Genomic DNA, 25,069 nt, shown 5'->3' with positions numbered 1-25,069 from the left:
AGGTTGAGAGGCTTTCCCAGTCATATCAGGTTCCACTGGTGAACTAACCAAGAGAATAGACAAAAATAAATCAGCTTCCTTTCCTTAGTATATACAAAAAGGTATTTTCAGATGACACTGAACAAACATACAGTACCTGTAACCAGTGCCTTGAATTCTCAGCAGGATTCTATTGATAGTCTGTTTTCTTCTTAAACAGCTCTCCTTCCCTGGCCCGGACAGGACAAAAAAAAAAAAAAAGACTAGGTGGAAGGGAGGAAGAAGAACTTTTTATCTATTGGTGGGAGGTCCTGTCCGCTGGCCTGTAGGGGGAATGAACCCGTTGGTGAATCAGGAGTCATTTATTTCCACTCAGTATTTGGTGCGACTCCTTGTGCAGCAATAACTGCAACTAAAAGTTTGCGGGAACTGTTGATCAGTCCTGCACCTTGACGGAATTTCAGCCCATTTTTCTATACAGAACAGCTTCAGCTCTTGGATGTTGTTGGGTTTCCCTACATGACACACTCGCTTTAGGTTGTTCCACTAAATTTCAGTTGGATTCAGGTCAGGACTTTGCCTTGGCTATTCCAGAAGATTCAATTTATTTTTGGTAGAATACCTTGTTTAGGATCGCCTTGTTGTACGACCCACTGTCTCTTGAAATCCAGTTCACGCACTGATATCTTGACATTTTCCTTTAGAAATCTTTGGTATAGTTCAGAATTTATTGTTCCATCAATCATGGCCAACCAGAAACACTCCCACCACCATGTTTCACAGATGGGATAAGGTTCTTATTCTGTAATCCAGTGTTTTTCAAATGTAACGCTCCTCATTTAAGCCAAAAAGTTATATTTTGGCCTTATCTGTCCACAAAGCATTCTTTCAGTATCCTTGTGGTTTGTCTACATGATCTTTAGCAAACTATAGCCAGTCAGCCATATTTTTGGGGGGAGAGCAGTGGCTTTCTCCTCGTTACCCTGCCATATACACCATTGCTGTTTAGTGTTCTCCTCATGGTGGACTCATGAACATCAACATTCGCCAATGTGAGACAGGCCTTCAGTTGCTTAGAAGTTACCTTGGGTTACCTCTCAGACTATCAGACACCTTGCAGTTGGAGTTATCTTTGATGGCCGGCCACTTCTGTGTAGGGGAACAAAGGTCTTGAATATCCTCCATGAACAAATATAATCATTTTTGTTTAAGTAGGTTTTCTTCATTTACTTTTAGGACTTGTTTGAAAATCAGATAATGTTTTAGATCATATTCATAGAAAAATACAGAAATTTTCAAGCATACTTCCTGCACAATTTATTAAATTCAAAGAATGTTCTGCCTTTGGCAAACACGCTGTCTTTTTTGGTTTAGAGATGATGCCATTCCATTTTTAGAAACACTTTTAGAAACAGTTTTTGCTGCGATTCTTATCACAAGCTTCTGAGGCACAAAACTGTACTCAGGTACCAGGACATGGCAGCTGCCGCTACCACGGTGTATTTATATTGAATGAATCTGACACTTGCAGTGAATGTTATTAGGGCATGGACACACAGGCTTTTTTACGGCGTGTGTTTTTTATAAAAAAGACAAGACGCTGCGTAAATACACTAAAAATAGTGTGCAATTCCGGCAATGCGTTTTTAAGCTTAGGCAATGGCACACTAGCTTTAGCTTATTTACTTTTTAAAAATGCGCCGTTAAAATGCATGTTTGTCCATGCCCTTAATACAGCAAGTTTGTCAACTGACCAAATTTCTTTTGAGCAAACCCAGATTATCATAATCATGATAAGAGAGGGAGCTTTAAGTGACTTATTCACAAAAAATTATAAATATATCAAGGTATAATGTTTGATGAAATATAAGCAAAACAAAAATCCAAAGACGATTTAACAGACAGTGTCAGTAACATCTGCATATCAGCTATACTGCACATTAGGTCTAGTGAACACCACAGTCCTATTCTCATTTATGGGAAACAATTCATAGGCCCAAAGAGAGTTGCAGTAAGGAAAATACGGTTTTCTTTAAAGGGATACTGTCATGGGAAAAACATTTTTTCCCAATATGAATCAGTTAATAGCGCTGCTCCAGTAGAATTCTGCACTGAAATCCATTTCTCAAAAGAGCAAACAGATTTTTTTATATTCAATTTTGAAATCTGACATGGGGCTAGACATTTTGTCAATTTTCCAGCTGCCGCAAGTCATGTGACTTGTGCTCTGATAAACTGCAATCACTCTTTACTGCAAGTTGGAGTGATATCAACCCCCCCCCCCCAGCAGCCAAACAAAAGAACAATGGGAAGGTAACCAGATAGCAGCTCCCTAACACCAGATAACAGCTGCCTGGTAGATCTAAGAACAACACTCAATAGTAAAAACCCATGTCCCACTGAGACACATTCAGTTACATTGAGAAGGAAAAACAGCAGCCTGCCAGAAAGCATTTCTCTCCTAAAGTGCAGGCACAAGTCACATGACCAGGGGCAGCTGGGAAATTGACAAAATGTCTAGCCCCATGTCAGATTTCAAAATTGAATATATATATATATTTTTATACAGGTCATGGAACTCCGAGGTAACTTCTAATATCCTCATATTTTACAACTGGGGGGTACTTTATTTATTATAATACACAAATTTCAATGAGTCATGTGACAGAAATGACATCAGAACTCACCGTTTATAACTGATGACATCAGAACTCACCGTTTATAAGGATATAATTTACAGGATATTCATGGCTTTTGTGTATTATATATATATATATATATATATATCTGTTTGCTCTTTTGAGAAATGGATTTCAGTGCAGAATTCTGCTGGAGCAACACTATTAACTGATGTGTTTTGAAAAAAAACATGTTTTCCATGACAGTATCGCTTTAACATGTTTAAATGTTCTTGATGATACGGATGAGGCCTTATTCACCCATTTATTTTAAATGCACAGCAATTCCTGGTCTGAGTTATACAAGAACTAGTTGGTACTATGTAACTGGATATGACTCTTGCAGGTCTTTCAAGTGATAGCACAGACCGTGTTTAATTCTAAAGATAAAATCTCACATTGATTTCAGTTATGTGCTAGTCCAAACCTCATAGTGAGATCATCTACCAGTACTTATTATAACTTATAGGTTCATCTTTCACAGAGTAGTACCCACTGGTTTTCTTTGTAAAAGTATTTGTTGCAATAACCATGGATTCAAATGATTTTAGTACTCACTGGTTCCAGTTCCCTAGTCAAGGAACACTCAAGATGTTCTAGAAAATGTCTTTATTAATAATGTTCACAAATCTCTTGAGCACGTATCTAGAGAGACAGTCCATGTTCTGCCTAAGAGATTGTTTAAACACTTGTTATATATACAATGGTGCAAGGGAATGGAGCATCAGAGTACACTGAATTTGGAGAACAGGGTGTCACTGTTGTTTGGAACGGGGCCACAGTCGGCTGGTAAAAGAACCCAGAGATAGTGTCTGTCTCTTACTGAGCTGGGACAGTTCAGATAGTCTCTGCTGTTCCTCCTAGCAGGTATGAGACAAAAAGAATGCAACGGTGAGCATTTCAGTGTGAAGGGAGCCAGGAACATGAATGGTGTTGAAAACAAAAAATAAACAAAGAAGTAGGGGCACAGGAGAAAGCATGCACCAAAAAAAGAAAACAGAGCATAAATCTGTACAGATAATCTATCCAAGTATCCAAGCACACTGCCATAAAATTACCTGCTCCAGTTGTGTTTGACGGCGCTTAAAAGCTTCTAGTGGATCGTCTTCGAGAGAATAGTTCTCCAGGACTGTACGGACATCATCTACCCCATTCACTGCAATTGCTGATGAGAAAGGCTCGTACAAATTAGTTGATGCAATCAATATAGAGAAATGAAAGGTAGCGGCAAAAGAGATAGTGAAAAGGCAAAATAAGAAGAGTGCAAGGCCAATTAGTGAGGCAAAGAAGAAGGGAATAAAGGGTAGAAGAAATAATGCAAGCAAAGGCTAATGCCAGATGGGCCTGAAAATTAGCCTGCTGAAATATGCAGGCAGAGAATCAGCCCGTAATCAGGCATTAGTGTCAGTTGTGTCACCCCAGTTGATTTCAGCACGAGAATGCAAATTCTTTCTTTTTTTTTTGCTGAAATCAGCTGCGTGTGCCTGTACCTAGGCCGACATCATTTTCCACTATAATGGATACCACCAGAAAAGATTTAAAAAAAGAAAATATTTTTACAGATCTCTCAAAAGAATTATTATCGTCTTCCTGTTCAATGCTCGATTACCCCCTCACCTGGCATTTCATTAAAGCCCTCTTGCCTGTAAACCCTTACTCACTTTTTAAAAATGCTGTCAGGTCATAGAGAGCCCGATCTTCTGAGTTACCATCCCACTTCTTTATAGCAAGCCCATTGTACGGCTGCAGCTTGAATGCTTCTCGCTTACAGTCCACAATAACTACGTGGGAGGGGTCTCTATTGAGGCAAGAGATGTCCTGCATGAAAACAAATCATGGCGTTACAAAGACGGACTGAAGACATACATAAAACCATTATATTTCTTTGAGGAGGTTAGTGTTTTGTCTCTTACTGTAGACCAGAGAAACATAAATAAGGGTAGAACTAAAGGAGCGTTTTCGGCCCGATCCGTCAAAACGCCGGCATCAAGTCGGATGCGGCAGAAATAAGGTAAGAGAAAGAAATGTCGGATGAAGTTACAGCATGCATCCGACAATGAATGATGTGACTTCATCCGACATTGATTTCTCTTACTTTATGACGCCTGCGTTTTGTCGGAGCGCGTTGGATCAGACAGAAAAGGCTCGTTTAGTTCTACCCTAAGGCTTAAAGTTGCAACAATGATTCAGCTTGTCCCAAGACGTCTACAATACAGTGAACGGAGACTTGGCCGTGTATCTGGATTTGATATTTACCAGTCAAATTTTAGGTGTACCCTCGACGGGGTAATTGGATTCATTATTGCAATTTTAGTACTGCTTGGAGATCTGCGAGCTGAATAAAGTGATTGGCTGCAACCACCGGTGGAGCATGTTATATACCACCCATATTGATTTGAGGCTATTTCACAATATAAACTTGTTCTAAATCCTAATGCTAACGATCCTGTGGGCATTTGTTGCCTGAACTAATGTAATAATGCAACGGTGGCCATACAATTATGGTAACTGTCCTTTGGGCACAGAACTAATCAGTTAAAGTAACATGTGGGTCCTCTTTACTTATACAGTCGGTACAGGGCACATCGCTAGTGCAATGTGGCACCTGTGTTAAGCTGGCCATAGACGCAACAATCCGATCGTGCGAATCTGGATTTGTACGATTTGAGGACCATGTGTGGAGAGTCCCAACATTTTGCCGGAGATCGGTCGTTTGGTCGATCGGACAGGTTAGAAAATTTCTGTCGCCTTCCGATAATATCTCTGCGTGTATTGCCGATCGTACGATTTTCAGTGGGAGACTGTCACTAACTTTGGTCGGACATAACTTTCGTACGATTGCTGTCAGGGGTAGAACATTGGTCGATCTGTTCTTTTACTACTTAATTTGATCGGAATGGTAAGACTTTGATCTGAATGGTTAGTAGCGGGTCGGGAGATGGGAAAGTCCAATTGTACGTTGATTTGTACGATCGGATCTTTGCGTCTATGGCCAGCTTTAGTCCTACAGTATGACAACAGACAAACCCTGCTCCCAACATGCACTTACTATACAGTCACTTAGTATCCTCAGGCAAATATTGTGTGTGTAAGCACAAAGAACATGTATCATGAAGACACCTTTACAGAAGAACCTGGAATATGACGAGTGTTGCAGGATTATACCTTAACATGATGTCCTTCTGTGTAACGTGTAGCGTCCCGGAAAAGACGGTATGACACAAAACCATGAGGGTCAACACTATCAATAAGAGGAAATGCAGTCTGCAGACAGAAAAAAAGTACCGTTATAAAAAGAGGTAAATGATTAGAAGCAGTAAATCTTATTTTCATTTTTTTCTGGGTATATACAGTTAAAGGGGTTGTTCACCTTCCAAACACTTTTTTCAATTTAGTTGTTTTTAGATTGTTCCCTAGAAATAATGACTTTTTCCAATTACTTTCCACTATTTATTTTACGTTTTTTCCAAAATCTAAGTTTAAAGTTGAATGTTCCTGTCTCTGGTGTTTGAGTCTGACAGCTCAGTAATTCAGGTGCAGATTCTGAACTGTTACAATTTTGCAACATTGAGTTGATCCATTTCTCAGCAGCATCTCAGGAGTATTAGCAACTATTGTATCAATTCTAACAGCTGCCTGTAATGAAACCCAGAGATTCTGCTCAGCAGGGACAAAGATAAGAAATGTATCAACTAAATGTATCAATTTAGAACAGTTTAAAGGATCGGCGACCCCCCCTCCCAGAGCTGCTTCAGAAGGAGAGAAATGACACTTTATACTTCAATATTAGAAAAACCGTGACACATAGAAAATAGAAAGTCATTGGAAAAAGTCGTTATTTCTGGTGATCTATCTGATAACAACTAGTTGTTTGAAGGTGAACAACCCCTTTAAGCATTTCAGAGGAACATTTGTGGTTAGTTGCTTTTAATAAGAGGAAGATATAAGGGAGAGGAAAAAAGCAAGATATGAGATAGATAGCCCAGAGATAGGAAATAAACCAACAGAGTTAAAAAGAGAAAACCAGTAAAGGAGAAAGCTATGACAGAGGGAGGAGGAACAAACCATAGGACTTTATATTTCACTTACCAGTCCTGTTTCAGAGGTAAATATAACAATTTCATACAGAGGAGCCAGCTGCTTGAACAAGTTATCAATGCCTGCTCTCTTCTTAAATCTCCAGCCAGTCGACAACTAAAATGACAGTACATAGTCAAATAAGAAAGAAGAGAACATCAAACTAGGAAGGTCTAGACTAAACGTCAAATAACAGATTCAGAGAACAGAAAAAGATTAGTGAAGTGGGAGGTTGGAAAACAGCAGAAATAAAAGCAGATAAAGAGCTGAAAAGAAGAAGTGATAGGACAAAGCACTCACCGACCACTCTGGATGAAGCAGCACGTCTGTCAGTTCAAGCACTAAAGTGTAGGGGGGTTGGTAATAAGGTTCTTTTAGGGGATCTGGGAGAAGCTGAGGACTTGTTGGCTCAATAATCATCTGATAAAAATAAGGTAGCGTTGAAGAGCAGAAAATACATGTGAGAAAAGTAGAAATCTACATTGGAGTTAAAGGATAAGTAAATCTTTAAAATAAGTAAGTGTAAAATTGATGAGGGGGCCATTCTAAGCACTTTTGTCATTTACATTCATTATTTATTTTTCGTTTTTATTCCAAGATATTAAGGGATACATGTACTGTTAATATGAATGAATTTTGTTCCAACAGCGCCACCTGCTGGTAATTTTCAAGGAAGTTGAAAAAGAAAGAAAGAGGCTGCTCTGATGTTCTTCTGCTTAGCAAATAAAAAGCAGAAACCGCTCTCACATCTTTCCTAAGCAGAAGAACATCAGAGCAGCCTCTTTCTTTCTCCTGACACCTTCCTTGACTACTTGGTGGTCAGACTGGTGGGAAACTGACCAGCAGGTGGTGCTGTTGTAACAAAGTCATTCATATTAACAGCACATGTATCTCTTAATATCTTGGAATAAAAACGAAAAATAAATAATGAATGTAAATGACAAAAGTGCTTAGAATAGCCCGCTCATCAATTTTACATTCACTTATTTTAAAGGTTTACTTATCCTTTAAGCGCAGCGGCAGACGGGGAGATTTGTCACCCACAACTAATTATGAGCGTCTGAGGGCGACAAATCTCCGAAAATGTGTCTCCATTTGAAATAATTGAAATCGCTGGTGCTATTGACCAACGTATTGCTAAGTCATCCGAAATTGCCTCTGGAAGAAACTTTGGGCGACTTAAGAGATATGTTGGTCATAGCACCAGTGATTTCATATGGAGAGATATTTTCAGGAGATTTGTCGCCTGCAGACGCTCATAAATAGTCACAGGAGACAAATCTCCCCACCTGGCACTGTTCTAAGGGTAAGGTTAGACCTGGAGATTCGGGGAGATTTATTCACCCGGCAATCTCCATGAATGGCTTCCCCCTGTCTTCCATCTGCTAGAATAAGAAACCGTCTGTGGCATGGCACTCGTGGCGCTTCATTTTCCTAAGTCGCCCAAAGTTTCCTTGCGAGGCAACTTCGTAAAACTAAGCGTCGCAAGTGCCATGCCACAGGCGATTTCTTATTCTAGTAAGCGGAAGACAGGGGCAGCCGTTCGGGGAGATTAGTCGCCCCAAAGAAGAGGTGATTAGTCGCCGGGCGACTAAATCTCCCCGAATCTCCAGGTGTGACCTTACCCTACGAACTGTATATTTCTGATTTAAATCATACCTGCCGATAGTCTTTAAAGTATTTGTAGGTTCTTTTCATTTGTTGCACAACAGGGGGGTCTACAAAAGAGAAAGATAAAGGGGAAAAGGAGATACTGAAATCCAGTGAGGTCTATACACACACACAAACACACAAACTCGGCTGGGATGTGAGGGCAATGAGAAGACATAGAGCAGTGATCCCCAACCAGTAGCTTGTGATTAACATGTTGCTCCCCAACCCCTTGGATGTTGCTCCCAGTGGCCCCAAAGCGGGAGCTTATTTTCGAATTCCAGGCTTGGAGGCAAGTTTTGGCTGCATAAAAACCAGATTTACTGCCAAACCGAGCCTCAATGTAGGTTGACAATCCAAACAGGGGCTACCAAATGGCCAATAACAGCACTTATTTGGCACCCAGGAACATTTTTCGTGCTAGTGTTGCTTTTTACCCGTGAGCAACTTCTGAATGTTGCTCACGGGCTCTAAAGGTTGGGGATCCCTGATGTAGAGAATAAAAGGCCTAGGGCATAGAAGCAGTCAAGTAAAACTGAAATTTAAAAGTAGAACGGATCACAAACTTTAGAAGAAAGATTCGTATATAATGAAGTGGAATCTGAAAGGTTAAAACAGGAAGCAAATTTGTTTCAAAGGAAAACACAATAAGCTTTAAAAAAGAGATTTGAGAAAGGTCTCTTGACTAAACAGTCTAGAAGTAGTCTCTGAGCAGAGGAAATTCTTAGCACAAGTGCCCACAAAGTCTGCAAAGCTACATTCATACGCGAGTATGATAACTTATTATTTCACTGGGATTTTGGGGGACATTCTAGGAGAGTCATAAACAGTGTCGGACTGGCCCGGCAGGACACCGGGAAAAAACCCGGTGGGCCCCGACCGGGCCAGTCCCCCTCTCCCAATATTAAAATTTTTTTAATAAATAGTTTTCGGCGCATCACTGCTCGCGCACCAAGAAACACCACTCGCGCATGTGCACAGAGAAACGCCGCTCGCGCATGTGCATGGCGGCGTTCTTGTGTGCACACCGAGCGGCACATTCGAACAGTCGCGCTGAGTTTGGCGTGTTGCAGTAGGGGGGCCGCAGTCCCGGTGGGCCAGGGCCCCCCAGTCCGACCCAGGTCATAAATATTGCAACAACACAATATACTGGGAAACGAGGAAGGCTACACATGAATATTATGCCACCACTTCCTAATTGCTTGAACGGATAGCCTCATGTTACCCCGTAACCCCGTCTTGTGTAGCTGGATGATTGCACACTGCTCTTACATTCAACCGACTGGTTACCCTTCAGATTAATGTTAGTTTAGCATGTCACCGTATGTCTGTGCTAACATATATGGGGATGCGGGGGTCCAAAGTCACTCACCGCTGTCAAATTCATCTGGTATCTGCAGGAGAAAGAAATAATGATAAAGAGATTGATCTAAAGCAGGTGCGCCCATACTTAACTAATGCAAGGTCTACTTTTAATGATGTTGTCCCATTATGATCTACGTCCATAAAAGCATTGTGCTCATTCTGTTCTATGGAAAATGTTACTTATATATTGATTTATGAGAATAAAAATGTATATTTTTATATTTAAACATCCATTTCTTATGTAAACCGAACATAATTAATATCTGAATGAAAAGCATGAAACAGGAGGGTGATTTAGTCAAGCTGCTTGTGACAGTGTCCTGAGATCTACTGATCTCCAGCTAAAGTTCTACTGGTACATCCCGATCTACCTTTTGGGCACCCCCGATCTAAAGAATTAGAATAAATACAAATACATTAACTGCAAAAACATATACAATACAAACAGGTCCATCAGTAGATAAAGATGCCACATATAAAGATGATTCGTTGGCTTCAGGGGCGTAACTATAGAGGAAGCAGACCCTGCGGCTGCAGGGGGCCCAGGAGGTGTAGGGGCCCCATGGGCCCTAATTCATATAAAATTTCAATAAATATTGGAGAAACAAGTCAACCCCAAAACATTTTGGGGGCCTGAAAAATAATTTGCTGTGGGGCCCAGTAATATCTAGTTACGCCACTGGTTGGCTTATCACTGTATTTTGTGTAGCGTACTCTGAATTTTTGGGTAACAACTGTGGAAGCTCACTAGACTACAGCTAGCTGCTAAAGACTTAGCATACTGCCAGCTGACAACCCCCTATTAGAATTATGCAGGATACAATCAACTGAGAAGAAGTAGCAATGTGCATACCTTGCTCAGGATCCCTACAGCAAAAGAATCATTTAGCCATCCCATGTGTGCTCTAATCACGCATGATTAAAAGCTCATATACGCCTTCTAAAAATAATGCACTTAAATTATTACTCTAGATTGTACAATAGGATATGGAGTAAGGTGAGAATTGGCCAAGGAGTAAGGTGAGAATTGTGTCTCATTCTCAAAAAAGGAGACACCAACACTTCAAAGGGATAAAATCTCCATCTTTTTTACGCTAGGCCTTAAAGGGGTTGTTCACCTTTAAATTAACTTTTTAATGATATAGTGAGCGATATTCTGAGACAATTTTTAATTGGTTTTCATTTTTTATTATCTGTGGTTTTTGAGTTGTTTCGCTTTTTATTCAGTAGCTCTCCAGTTTGCAGTTTCAGCAATCTGGTTGCTAGGGTCCAAATTACCCTAGCAACCATGCATTGATTTGAATGAGAGACGGGAATATGAATAGGAGGCCTGAATAGAAAGACGAGTAATAAAAAGTAGGAATAACAATAAAAGGGTTATTTATTAAAGTCAGAATCTGAATGGTTTTTTAGCTATAAAATCCAATTTTTTAGTGGAAAGAAAATTAGAAATTTATTATACCCCTAGGATGGAAAAAGTCAGAATCCAAAAATTCTCCTTCTCAGACCTGCCAAGGTTGTATATAAGTCAATGGGAGAGGGTCTTATCCTATTTGGAAGTTTCTGTGGTCAGCGCTGGAATTAGCCTGAAAATCCAACTATTTCAAGCTATTTGAGAAAAAATATGAAAAATTTGGACTTTTCTGAAAAAATACGTAAAAAAAAATTTTTTTTAATAATAAATAAGGTAAAATCTTGGATTCTAGTTTGGTCAGACTTTTTTAATTAACATTTTGAGAAATAAGGCCCTCCCATTTATAGCCTTTTAAAGCATCTGTTTATAGATGGGGTCAGTGATCCCCATTTGAAAGCTAGAAAGAGTCTGAAGAACAAGGCAAATAATTAAAAAAAAAACGTAGTTTTATTTATGATAACATCTCCTCTCGGTTGGCCCTATTATATATATTTTCTGCCAGTCACCACAAATTTATATTTATTTTAAGAAACAATTCTGTTTTCTGGAGTAATGCTTGCACATTAAGAGGAAAATATTCCACACTTGTTCAGCATCTAGAAACACACTGTCCAGCTCTACTTTTCAGGAAGCAGAAAACTGCTAAAAATGTTGCTTTGAGTTAAAGAACCTGTGGTGTCAGATCTTCTTTACTGCAGCAGACAGGTTGTAGAGTACAACACCCTCTCTCCTAGCAAGGGCCCACCTGGGAAGAGGAGTCATGTGTGACTACCACTAGCTGGTAAAAAGCATTTTAGGCCAAGATAGGGTTACACATACCCAAAATGACCTCAGATATCTCTATCAAAAAGCTTACAATATAATGACCTCTAGTGGTTAGAAGCTTCCATAGCACTAATTCCATCAAAAATAGCTCAGCCATTTGCTAAGTTTTAGTATGTTCTATTCTTAGCGACTTTTAAGATGGTCTTTTTTAGTTTTTGAATGATTCTCTGCCTAATTCTAATTTCTCTTTCTAATTTTGCCTCTTCACAGATTTTAAATGGGGGTCATGGTCTCAGGTAGCCAAAAAAAATGTCTTTGTAAGGCTTTGTATTACTTATCTTTCCTATTCATCGTCTAGTCTCTCAACAGAACCACGGTTGTGTTGCTAAAATAAAGCAAAGCCCAGCAACCAGATTTGTACTGGTTGGTGGATATTGTTATATCCCAGGCCCAGATTTACTAACCAGGTGCCCCTAGGCGGGATCTGCTTGTTGCCCCCCCCACTTCCCCTTCCTTTCATCTATCATTGTCTTGTCCCCTACCCTGTCCCCTTCCTCTGTGTGCGCACATCAAAATGGTCCAACACTGGCTACACGTGGGAGATTTTCAAATCTCCTGCATGCCTCCAGTGCTCATATATAATTTGGATGTGGCTGGGCAGCATGACAACCCTGAAATTCTGCCCCCTAGGCCCGGGCCTGCCACAAATCCAGGCCTAGTTGTATTATCTATTTCAATTTACAGCAAACTAGGAACAGACACAATACAGTAAATCCTATCACTGAAATTAATTGAAATGCCTGGCAACAGCAGAGCCAGGTATAGTAAAAAAAAAACGGACTAGGGACGAGCCAAGCTATATTATGAAAGGTTTATGTACTGAATAAAGAACTCCCTATAGTAAAATATAAGGATATTATAAGTCACTGAGGAGTTCCATAAACAGGTATGATACAGGTCATGGAATTTCCGGGGTTAATTCGAATATCCTCATTTTCCCACAAAGGTACTTTATTTCTTATAATACACAAATTTTATTGAGTCATGTAACAAAAATGACATCACTAAGCTTGGTTTTTATTGCTGATGACATCATTGACAGTTGTTTATATAGTGAATAAAGTACCCCCTCTTGTAAAATATAAGGATATTATAAGTTACCGATGAGTTTCATGACCATATAAAAACACGAGGCTGAAGGACTCCGAGGTAACTTCTAATATCCTCATATTTTGCAACTGGGGGTACTTTATTTCTTATAATACACAAATTTCAGTGAGTCATGTGACAGAAATGACATCAGAATTCTCCGTTTATAACTGATGACATCAGAACTCACCGTTTATAAGGATATCATTTACAAGATATTCATTGCTTTTGTGTATTATATAGTGAATAAAGTACCCCCTTTTGTAAAATATAAGGATATTATAAGTCACCGAGGAGTTTCATGACCATATAAAAACACGAGACCGAAGGACTCTGAGGTAACTTCTAATATCCTATATATTTTGCAACTGGGGGTACTTTATTTCTTATAATACACAAGTTTCAGTGAGTCATGTGACAGAAATGACATCAGAATTCACAGTTTATAACTGATGACATCAGAACTCACCGTTTATAAGGATATCATTTACAAGATATTCATTGCTTTTGTGTATTATAAGGATATAATGTACAGGATATTCTCCCTCCTGGTGCAAGCGTCCTAGCGCTGGCGGGGTGCAGGCTCTATTAGTAGGGGGTACTTTATTCCCTATATAAACCTTACAGCCATGTCTTTCATGGTTGGGGACAATATTTTTGCCCAACAGGTACCTTTAAGGATCGCTGTAAGGAATACTAGCAAAACTTGTGAAAACAATGTGAAAAACAGCGATTGGACAAACACGAAGACAGCACTCACTTAAGTTCAGGTTTATTGTCTTACCTCCTTTCCCTGCTCATCCACAGAATTGCTGCCTGAAAATATAAGAGATTTATTCAAGTTTAAGTGGGGAAATGTAAACTCATAGAGTAAGGGTCACACAGCCTTAATATAAACATCCATTCTGTTATGCTCACTGTGTTCTATTCTTTTGCTTTCCTATACTGTGCTATACTTACCAAATATGTAAACAAGGGCCCCGCTTCCAGCAACACCAAGCACCCCCGCAACTCTCAGGATAACCTTTTTGGCATTAGCCGTGTTTTCTTTCTGTTTCTTCTGTTTTTCCTCTGAACCAGATGAGTCTGACGATGCCTAACAGACACACAGATAATGCATAATGTACAACGCAGTGCAAAGTATTAAAGTTTGGGGTGTGGACAGGGCCACTTCTGCCAGGAGGCAAGGTGAGACCCGGAAGGCGGCAGCAAGCAGCCGGTTACAAGGGGTGGCTAAAAGCCACCTCTTGTAACTTTAAGAGCCGAACGTCCGGGTTTTAACACGGAAATTCGGCTCCGCTAGTGCAGAGACCGCCATTGCGCTTAATGCACTAGCGATACTGTCCCGCTCCGATGCTAATTTTTAAGCGCGGCAGCAGCCCCAGGATCAACGCTGGGTGTGGAAAGAAGAGAAAGCTGGGAAATGTAAACAGAATAACATTTATCACTGGAGTGTTGGACGAGAATCACCTGTTTGGATTTTACTCGAGGCCCATTAGCTGCCAGAGGCTTCCAGCAACTGTTTGAATAGATTACAGTCATGGGCCAGCTGCTGAAGTGACAAGTAAAGTTCAGTGCAGTGATTACTAGGAGGATCAAAATCTCATCTGCTCAGGCAGCAAGCTGCTCCGTGCTTTACTAGTAATTTAATAAAGTTATATTGTGCAGGGGTTTAAGCTGAGCGAATAATTGGGTAAGCAGGAGGGACCATCAGGAATTTTTCCTGGTATTCTGATAAACTAATACAGCACTGACCATTAATATTAAAGGTCAGTGGAAATCTTGTTCACCTTCAAACACTTTTTTTTTTTCAGTTCAGCTGGTTTCAGGCAGTTCACCAGAAATAAAGACTTTTTCCATTTACTTTCTATTTTCTATTTGTGACCGTTTTTGTAATATTGAAGTATAAAGTTTCATTTTTCACCTTCTCACGGTAACTGTTCCAAATTGATACATTTCTTATCTTTGTCCCTACTGAGCAGAATCCCCAAGTTTCATTAAAGACATCTGTTAGAATTGATACAATAGTTGCTAATGCTGAGAAATGTATCAACCATGCTTTCACCCTGCCTGCAACATATTCGTGTTTGCATGTTTTTATTGCAACATTTTTTAATAAAATTGGAATTTTTAACAACTCTGGCCTATGGATCCCATGTCTACGGCAGCCTGTTTATGTGCCCTTTCATTTGTCATCAACTAAATGTAGCAAATTGTAACCGTTCAGAATGTTCCTGGATCACGGAGCTGCCAGACTGAAACACTAGAGACAGGCGCATTAAACTGTAAACTTACAATTTGGGAAAACAGTAAAAAATAAAAGATGGAAAGCGATTGAAAAAAAAAGTCTTTGTTTATAGTGAACAATCTGAAAACAATGGAACTGAAAAAAAGTGTTTGGAAGGTGAACAACAGGACCTTTAAAACTTTTAATGTAGAGATATATATTCTGTAACAATTTGCAGTTGGATTTCCTTTTTTATTATTTGTAGATTTTGAGTTATTTAGCAGCTCTCCAGTTTGCAATTTCAGCAATCTGGTCGCTATGGTCCAAATTATCCTAGCAACCATGCATTGATGTGAATAAGAGACTGGAATATCAATCTGCTGACCCCTTGTTTTAAAAGAGACATAAACCCCAAAACAATATTTTGCATTATAAATAAAATGTAATTCGCTAATAATAATTTTCATTCATTCAAATTTTTTGTAAAGTCATTTCTATTGAAAGCAGGATCTCTCTGTCCCCGTTTATTCTAGGTCTGAACCTATAACGCAATGTAACAGAAGTCAGCCAGGCATTTGAGTGAATCTGACCCGTTTCACTTCACCAAAAACTTATGAAACAGCAAAAAAATGCTTTGATGTCTATGGCCAACAAAATTTTATTGACGTGCAAAATTTCCCCCCCCATTAGAGTCTATGGGCATCATTTTTGCTGCAAAACTCAGCAAAAAATTCACTGAATTCTACTACGATGTTTCAGAAAGTTAGAAGTGTCAGGGTACAATAGAAAGAACAGAATAATATTAAAAGAGAATGGTTTAATTACTGTGTATGGGGGTAAGTTGTTCAGCATTAGAATTTCTTTCATTAAAGGGATACCGTCATGGGAATTTTTTTTTTTTGTCAAAACGCTTCAGTTAATAGAGCTGCTGCAGCAGAGCAAACAGACTTTTTTTTAAATTTAATAATATATTTAATTTTGAAATCTGACATGGGGCTAGACATATTGTCAGTTTCCCAGCTGCCCCAAGTCATGTTACTGATAAACTTAAGTCATTCTTTAGGGCAGAGACAAAAGTGGAGATTTGGGGAGATTTAGTCGCCCGTCTACAAATCGCCTCTTCTTCGGGCAACTGCGTTCCCACAGGCTGGAATCTAAATCGGCAGCGGGATGGCACTTGGAATGTTTCGTTTTCCGATGTCGCCCAAAATTGCCTCACAAGGAAACTTTGGGCGACTTCTGAAAACGAAGTGCTCCAAGTGCCATCCCGCCGGCGACTTAGATTCTAAAGGTCCCCATACATGGAGAGATCCGCTCGTTTGGAGATGTCACCAAACGAGCGGATCTCCCTCCGATATGCCCACCTTGAGGTGGGCAATATTGGGCTGATCCGATCGTGGGCCCTAGGGCCTAACGATCGGATCCTAACGATGCCTAACGGGCGGTCGGATCATGGGACCGCATCAACGAATAGATGCGGCCGTGATCCGACGGGATTTTTTGTCCCATCCGATCGAGATCTGGCCAACTTTCGGCCAGATCTCGATCGGTGAAGCCTGTCGGGGGGCCCCATACACTGGTCAATAAGCTGCCGACACAGTCTGTCGGCAGCTTTTATCGGCCCGTGTATGGCCACCTTAAATCGCCGACGGGAAGGCAGTTCAGGGAGATTTGTTGCCTGAAAAAGAGGTGATTTGTTGCCGGGCAACTAAATCTCCACTTTTGTCTCTGCCCTAAAGAATGACTAAAGTTTATCAGAGCACAAGTCACATGACTTGGTGCATCTGGGAAACTGACAATATGTCTAGCCCCATGTCAGATTTCAAAATTAAATATAAAATTAAATATAAAAAAAGTCTGTTTTCTCTGGTGGAGCAGCAAAATCTCCACGTGTCTCTGCCGTTACTGCTGTACTTAAGTTGGAGTGATATCCCTCCCCCCCTCTCTTTCCCCCCAGAAGCCTAACAACAGAACAATGGGAAAGTAACCAGATAGCAGCTCCCTAAAACAAGATAACAGCTGCCTGGTAGATCTAAGAACAGCCCTCAATAGTAAAATCCAGGTCCCACTGAGACACATTCAGTTACATTGAGTAGGAGAAACAACAGCCTGCCAGAAAGCAGTTCCATCCTAAAGTGCTGGCTCTTTCTGAAAGCACATGACCAGGCAAAATGACCTGAGATGCACCTACACACCAATATTACAACTAAAACAAATACACTTGCTGGTTCAGGAATGAAATTTTATATTGTAGAGTGAATTATTTGCAGTGTAAACAGTGTCATTTAGAAATAAAACCAGAATCTAAGGCTGCTGTTGGGATCAGTAGTGCAGAGCTGGTTTATAAAGGAATACAGACGGTCAGTGCAAGAGAGAAGCTGTGGAACTAAAGCTCTACACCAGCAGCAGGCGCAGTTTATGTGTCAGTTCATGAGACGAGTCACAGCGGATCTAGTTGCACCTGCCCCTGGTTTAGATGTTCTGACGGGCGAGGTTAGTGGCTACTGAGCTGACAAGGTTATGGTCACTGCTCTCACATGGTCATCATCATTCTCAGGTCACTGGTTGTGTTGCAGCCTCACCTCGGTGTCTCGCTTCTGTAACTTCTCCTGCAGCACCGACCCCGTCAGTCCACCTTCCGCTCCCTGCTCTGCGCTAAATGCTCGGAACCTCGGCTCCGCCCTGTGCCCCAATACCCGCAAAAGTCGCACCGACCTCCCGCACACGGGCACCAACGAGGCCGCCATCTTTCCTCCACAGTTCACCAATGACCTCGCCCAATCACAGATTCGCCGGCTGTACAGCGAGCCAATCGTCAACTGGGGAAATGTTCTAACAGCAAATCGCCTGCTGGCAAGAATAGTGAGCCAATCAGAGACCTATGATGCAAAAAGTTATCCAATAGCAACAGGGCGATTTGACAGATGCAAGAAAAAAACTGATCTAGTGGTCTTGGGCCTTCATTGAGTGTGGCAAAGCGGGAGCTGAATGGGGGAGGGGGAAGAAGAGCAAAGGCCATTGGAGGACTCTGTTAGTGCGTCACTGTCTACTTAAAGGGGGAGGGGGTTCACCTGTAAGTTAATTTTTAGTATTTTATAGAATGGCCAATTCTAAACCACTTTTCAAATGGTCTTCATTATTTATTTCCTATAGCTTTTTAATGATTTACCTTTTTCTTCTGCCTCTTTCCAGATGTCAAATGGGGGGGGTCACTGACCCCATCTAAAACACAATTTTGCTATTTTTTATTGCTCATTTTTCTATCCAGCCCCTCTCCTATTCATATTCCAGTCTCTTAATCCAGTCAATGCATGGTTGCTAGGGTCATTTGGATCCTAGCAACCAGATGGTTGAAATGGCAAACTGAAGAGCTGCTGAATAAAAAGCTAAATAACTCAAAAACCACAAATAATGAAAAATGAAAACCAATTGCAAATTGTCTCAGAATAACGCTCTCTACGTCTTACTAACAGATAATTTAAAGGTGAACAACCCCTTTAAATAAACAGTAATTCGAAACATTTAAAAAGTTTGGATTCTTGGGCGCAATTCATTATAAAAATGAGCCGTGTAGGTTACAAGTAGCACACAATTGCCTCTTTCAGCGCAGTTCTTCTGTAGTACAGTGTGCCTTTTCTTTCCAAATTTCTGCAACTTTGGGAGCTGAATTTGGGTACAGCTGTTAAAGGGGTTGTTCCCCTTTAAATGAACTGTTAGTATGAAGTAGAGAGTGATATTCTGAGATAATTTGCAATTGGTTTTTATTTCTTATTATTTGTGATTTTTGAGTTATTCAGCAGCTCTCTAATTTGCAGTCTCTGCAAACTGGTTGCTAGGGTCCAAATTACCTAGCAACCATGCATTGATTTGAATAAGAGACTGGAATATGAATAGGAGAGAACCCGAACAGAAAGATGAGTAATAAAAATGAGCAATAACAAAAGGGTTAGGGTTGCCACCTGGCCGGTATTTTACCGGCATGGCCGGTAAAAATTATGCTTGATGCCAATGTTTTTAATAGAAAAAAAATAGCAAGAATATAGCAAGGCCGGTATTGTTTTTCAGAAAAGGTGGCAACCCTAGATGGGGTCAGTGACCCCCATTTGAAAACCAGAAAGATTCAGAAAAAGACAAATAATTATAAAACTATATAAAAAAAAAATAATGAAGACCAATTGAAAAATTGCTTAGAATTGGAATTAGAATTGCTTAAGCCTTGCTTAAAGGGGTTGCTTAAAGGCGGTCAACCCCTTTAAGCAAGGCTGACATTGCAGGGTTACCATTTGTCTTTCATTTTGAAGGACAAGGACACTTTCGGTTATCTGTCCCTGTCTCTCGTTTGAAAATTGATTAACTGCACAGAAAGATTTTGTATTTTCTGAGCAAAAAGTTGTTCTCTCAGTATTGTACGAGCCATTAGGCATGGCTGGCAGTTGCTTTTCGAGCCAACTTGATATGGTACAAAGGCTTTGTCATGAACTAATATTTTCTAGCTATGGTATCTCTAATGCAATTGTTTTAACTCAAGGTTTGAATGAAAATTAAAGTTGAGTCCTGTAAAGCTGAATGGGATGTTCTGGAAGAGAAATAGCAAGTACAGTGTATCTGAGGAATAAGATTTGCCCCCAAGAGCTTGTACTCGCCATACCCTGCTTATAAATATGATAGTGCCCCCCTGTGACTCCTCACATGTTTCACTGCAGGTTTCTTTGATTTGGGTCACTTAAAGCATTTAACCCTTTTTGCTGCCAGCTGATTTGGTTGATTTGGTACTTTTATTGCCAGACCATTTTTGAACATTTTGTACTCTTTCACTTTAAAGCCTTTCCTGGTCTATAAAACAATATATTGCTTTTTTTCAGGACAACCTGAGCTTTCAAAATATGCTAGAATTTTGCTGTAATTCTGCTTCTGAAAAAAAAATAGGCTTCTAATAGTGATGTGTAGGTCGGATTTCCCTGACCCACACCAGACCCTAACCTGGCACAGGACGGGCAGGCAGGCCCCCCGCCCCTCTCCGTACACCCAGAACTGGCCGGAAAAAGTGGCGCGCGAGCTGCCGGGGGGCCCGCACCCCTGGCCCAATCGCACCCCCTGCTCCCCCGGTAGTTCCGCCACTGCCCCCTTAGCCCGCGCCCGCACTTCCGGGTTACTTTTATAGACCCGCACCGCCCCGCCAATGGCATCACAAAAAGGGTGGGGCGAGCAGGTGCATCGTCTATAAAAGACTAACTCAAAAGTCAGAAGCCGGCATTTGACGCCCCGCCCGCGAAGAAGCATGCAAGGTAGACCCGAACCCACCCGACCTGCGGGTATCGGCCCGGCCCGCACATCACTAGCTTCTAAGTGTGTAATAGAATTAAAAAAATAATGTTTCACAAAGTACAATCACATACTGTATGCCAAATGACCCAAAGGGGCAGTATACCCCCTTGTTCAATATACGTGTGAAGAATATACTTTGTGCCGACCAAAATTACAAAAATCCGTGTTTTTAATTCCTTGAGCAAAACAGGGCAGATTTAGACACTGGAGTTACTCCATATTTAGTCCTTGTGAGGTAGAGAGTTATATTACCAGATTATTATGCAGATTATTACAAGTTGTTCCCTGTAGCTACATAGTAAACAAATGTGTTTCAGGCATATTATCATATCACACTCACATGCTCATTGTGCAGAAGTCTGACTGCCCTTATATCACTGGGGGACAGGGATCTGTATGTGGACATGTGGCAGTGCCTTCTGTGTGGATGTGCTGTCACTGTCACCAGCAGGACCATCATGGCGGCCAGTCTGATAGGAATTTCCATGGCTTGACCTGTGAGAGATCAGTGAGTGCAATGTTAGTGAGTGTGCTCAGATCTAATGTAGCCTAAGCCATATTTCATGAACAGCAAAGGCCACACATTTAGGGGCAGATTTATCAAGGGTCCAAGTTAATTCGAGGGAATTTTCAAAGTAAAAAAATTCAAAATTCAAAGTAATTTTTTGGATACTTGGACCATCAAATAGGATACTGCAACATGAATTTACTTAGACTTCGAATCCTACGATTGTATTCCGATTGCAGTACTTAGACTGTATGCCTATGCATAGGGCCTTCCTCACCTTTTTGTACCTGTATTGATTGTGATGTTTGTTACTCCATATATTCTATGTATGTAATTCATGTGATGTAGTTGTATAATCACATTTACTTTACAGTGCTACGCAATATGTTGGCGCTATATAAATACATGTCAATAATAATAATAATACGACTGTACGAGCATACTCCGAATCGTACGATTCAAATGATTTTATCGTAAGATCATACGATTTTCCTTCGAAACCCAAAAACGTAGAAATATGCTCTGACAGGTCAACATAGGCTAACATAGCACTTCAGCAGGTTTAAGTTGGCGAAGTATTGAAGTCGAAGCTTTTTTAAAGAGACAGTACTTCGACTATTGAATAATAATCCTCCGACTTCGAATTAGAATGTCGAAGTATTCTATTCAATGGTCGAATTTTCCACTTTGAAATTCGACCCTTGATAAATCTGCCCCTTATAGTTGCACAGCATCCACCACACAGTCTCCCTTTTAGATATGTGGTTCCCTTACCTGGTCTCTTAGATGGCTCCTCTGTGCTTCTGGGCTGCAGTTTCTCCCAGTTCTTTCCATCATCTTTTTATACCCGGAGCCCCAAATGAAGAGAAAATGCATTTGTGCAAAGGCAGGATATGTTTCTGTACGTCTGGCTACAAAAGCAATGCTGGGAACTAACAGGGATCTTTCACTTTCCTTACTTAGCAGGTGAGGAGATGACGTGGTTATAGGTAGGGAATTCCTCCAGTTACTCACTCTGGCATTGTTTGCCTTCCAGGGCGCAACTGTCACCTGCAGAGATTATCAATGGGGAACACTGGCATCTAGTGGCACAGTAAATGTATTAATATAAATAGGTATGTAGCAAACCAGCACTACAGTAGGTTTGTATAACTTTATTTACAAAGCACTACTAGGATACCATACCTCCCAACTGTCCCTTTTTCGGAGGGACAGTCCCTCTTTTGTCAGCTAAACCCACAGTCCCTCATTTGTACTGGAAAGTCCCTCTTTTCTCTGCACTGAACAGCCAGAAAAAGAAACAAAGTTTCTCACTTAATTGGCTTTTAGCAGAGAGCCCAGAACAGCTAACAGTTGCAAATAAGATACTTTGTAACAATTTTGAGACACAAAAACACAGTTTAGATAAGGAGAAATATTTTCAAACTTTCTTAACCTGCCAAATTTTGTAAAACAAACATGGTAATTAGGGGGTGTCGCACAATTTGGAAAAATACATGTAGGAAGGACAACATTATAATAACCAATAGTTAGTAAATAAGTATAAATCTACAGAGATAAAGGGTCAGATTTATCAAAGGTCGAGTTAAAGAGTTTGTTTTTACCTCGAATGAACTTGAATGACTTTGAAACTCAAATAGTATCTTATTTAAAGGGATACTGTCATGGGAAAAAAAAATTTTTCAAAATAATTCAGTTAATAGTGCAGAATTCTGCACTGAAATCCATTTCTCAAAAGAGCAAACAGATTTTTTTATATTCAATTTTGAAATCTGACATGGGGCTAGACATTTTGTCAATTTCCCAGCTGCCCCTGGTCATGTGACTTGTGCCTGCACTTTAGGAGAGAAATGCTTTCTGGCAGGCTGCTGTTTTTCCTTCTCAATGTAACTGAATGTGTCTCAGTGAGACAAGGGTTTTTACTATTGAGTGTTGTTCTTAGATCTACCAGGCAGCTGTTATCCTGTGTTAGGGAGCTGCTATCTGGTTACCTTCCCATTGTTCTTTTGTTTGGCTGCTGGGGGGAAAGGGAGGGGGGTGATATCACTCCAACTTGCAGTACAGCAGTAAAGAGTGATTGAAGTTTATCAGAGCACAAGTCACATGACTTGGGGCCAGGGGTGCTTCGCCAATGAGGCGAGTTGAGGCTGTTGCCTCAAGCGGCAGCGCCCCACTAGGTACCAGGGGCAGCAAAAATGCTGCTCCTGGTACTTTAAGAGCGAATTTCCGGTGGAGGGGGGGCAGCAGCAACTGCTGCTGCCTCAGGCGCGGAGGGGCCAGGATCTCCCCTGCTTGGGGCAGCTGGGAAATTGACAATATGTCTAGCCCCATGTCAGATTTCAAAATTGAATATAAAAAAATCTGTTTGCTCTTTTGAGAAATGGATTTCAGTGCAGAATTCTGCTGGAGCAGCTCTATTAACTGATTCATTTTGAAAAAAATATTTTTTCCCATGACAGTATCCCTTTAAGTAAAAACTTGATCGTCTAAAACCCGAATGAATATTACCGACCCGAAAACTCGAATTTACAATTTGAACCTTAATAAATCTGCTTGATGAAACATAAATTAGGGTCTCCAAAGAGTAATATTGTTACTCAGCACATCAAGGAAGACCCCCAGGTGCAACACCCTGAGCCCTCAGCACGACGATTGGATAAACTGAAACATATAATAGAGCAGGCACTGAAATTAAGGGAATCTTCCACCAGATAGTTGAAGCACTGTAAAAAGATTTATTGTATCCACAGCCTAAGGCGTTTCATGTTACAAACATTTCATCATAGGCTTAAGGTTTTCTTAATAAATCTGCCCCTAAGTGCCATCTGGTAAATGACACAGTAGCCATCCTTTGCTGAAAAAGTACCTATGATTTTACCAGGGAATGGTTTGCCTCTTAGGAAAGAGCAGACGGATTCCAGCAGCAGAATGTAAGACAGGAAGCAGCACCGGTGGGAATCGGACACCCCAGCTAACACTTGCAGACTAGTTAGTAAGCGTTTTATCATTTACTTGTAAAAGAAAGGGGTGCATATTTGTAATTTGATGAAGAAGAAGAGGTGGCAGATTTATTTTGTGACATTTATATGATGAGATGGAAAGGGACCAGCCAAAGATAATCTTTTGGGAGCATGCAGAGCAAACAGCTCTAGAAAAGACAAAATTCTGATTTAAAGGAGTGGCTTTTTGCCTTCCCTATTAACCTGCAGATTAACTTCCACTTGCCTCAAATTTGTCCAAATGTGTTTTATGCATTTCTGACAGCCCTAACAGTAAGGTCACACCCACATTGTCATATCTACGTTCAGGGCCCCATACGAAAAAATTTCCTGGGCCCCCTGGGCTGTGCCCACCACAAGCCCCACCTACAGGTCCACCCCCACCCCACACTAAAAAAAAGAAAACATTGGTGTCTATGGTTCCCACATGTTAATAAAAAATATTCAATTACACAGAATCAGCAGCATGTTATGACTGTTGGGTCTGTTGGTTTTCTATTACTCAACTACACCTACTAGTAAATTATTTGTCATGTAGAAATATAATATAGACCAAAAACAGTAATTGATCAGGTTAGTGATGTAGGACTGCTATTAACTGTAGCTACACACTGTAATTTGTTTTGGATATTTTGAAAGTATGATCATTTGTGATTCAATTTTATAATTTTATTACTTGTGTAGAATTGTGCAGTCACACATATTTGTCTTGCTCTCCGAGTGTTCTGACTATCAGTACTTTATACCTATTGAGCAAACAGATTCAGGAAGGTTGATTTACCACATTTGTTTTTTCAAACTGCGTCCACAAACTAAAAACCTCAAAATAAAATTGTTCCATACTTTTTTAGTGAGTCTGTAAAAATGCTGCTGTTTTAAAAGGCTTAAAAAATAAAATTGCTTTAATGTTGAAACTGTAGCTTTAATATTGGC

The 25,069-nt window shown here is 40.4% G+C and overlaps 1 protein-coding gene across 1 annotated transcript; it reads right to left on the bottom strand.

Moving 5' to 3' along the window:
* Positions 1-3,251: 3,251 nt before the first annotated feature.
* Positions 3,252-18,146, bottom strand: timm50.S (translocase of inner mitochondrial membrane 50 homolog S homeolog). The gene is made up of 11 exons (XM_018233370.2): positions 17,887-18,146; positions 14,038-14,173; positions 13,862-13,893; positions 9,757-9,778; positions 8,394-8,452; positions 7,035-7,154; positions 6,747-6,851; positions 5,823-5,921; positions 4,319-4,475; positions 3,716-3,822; positions 3,252-3,517 (listed from the first exon to the last, which is right to left on the bottom strand). The coding sequence occupies exons 1-11, from the start codon at positions 18,049-18,051 to the stop codon at positions 3,413-3,415; spliced, it is 1,107 nt and encodes a 368-aa protein (XP_018088859.1). The 5' UTR covers positions 18,052-18,146; the 3' UTR covers positions 3,252-3,412.
* Positions 18,147-25,069: the final 6,923 nt, after the last annotated feature.

The sequence above is a fragment of the Xenopus laevis genome, chromosome 8S (genome assembly GCF_017654675.1).
Source record: "Xenopus laevis strain J_2021 chromosome 8S, Xenopus_laevis_v10.1, whole genome shotgun sequence".
Taxonomy (NCBI): domain Eukaryota; kingdom Metazoa; phylum Chordata; class Amphibia; order Anura; family Pipidae; genus Xenopus; species Xenopus laevis.
This window is presented reverse-complemented; position numbering and strand designations above follow the sequence as displayed.

Excerpts from the sequence above, each read along its gene's own strand:
- timm50.S (XM_018233370.2), bottom strand. The coding sequence starts at position 18,051 with ATGGCGGCCTCGTTGGTGCCCGTGTGCGGGAGGTCGGTGCGACTTTTG. Across the intron at positions 7,155-8,393 it reads ACTTTAAAGACTATCGGCAG|ATGATTATTGAGCCAACAAG; the intron begins GTATGATTTAAA and ends TATTTTTATCAG. Across the intron at positions 6,852-7,034 it reads TGCTTCATCCAGAGTGGTCG|TTGTCGACTGGCTGGAGATT; the intron begins GTGAGTGCTTTG and ends CTGTCATTTTAG.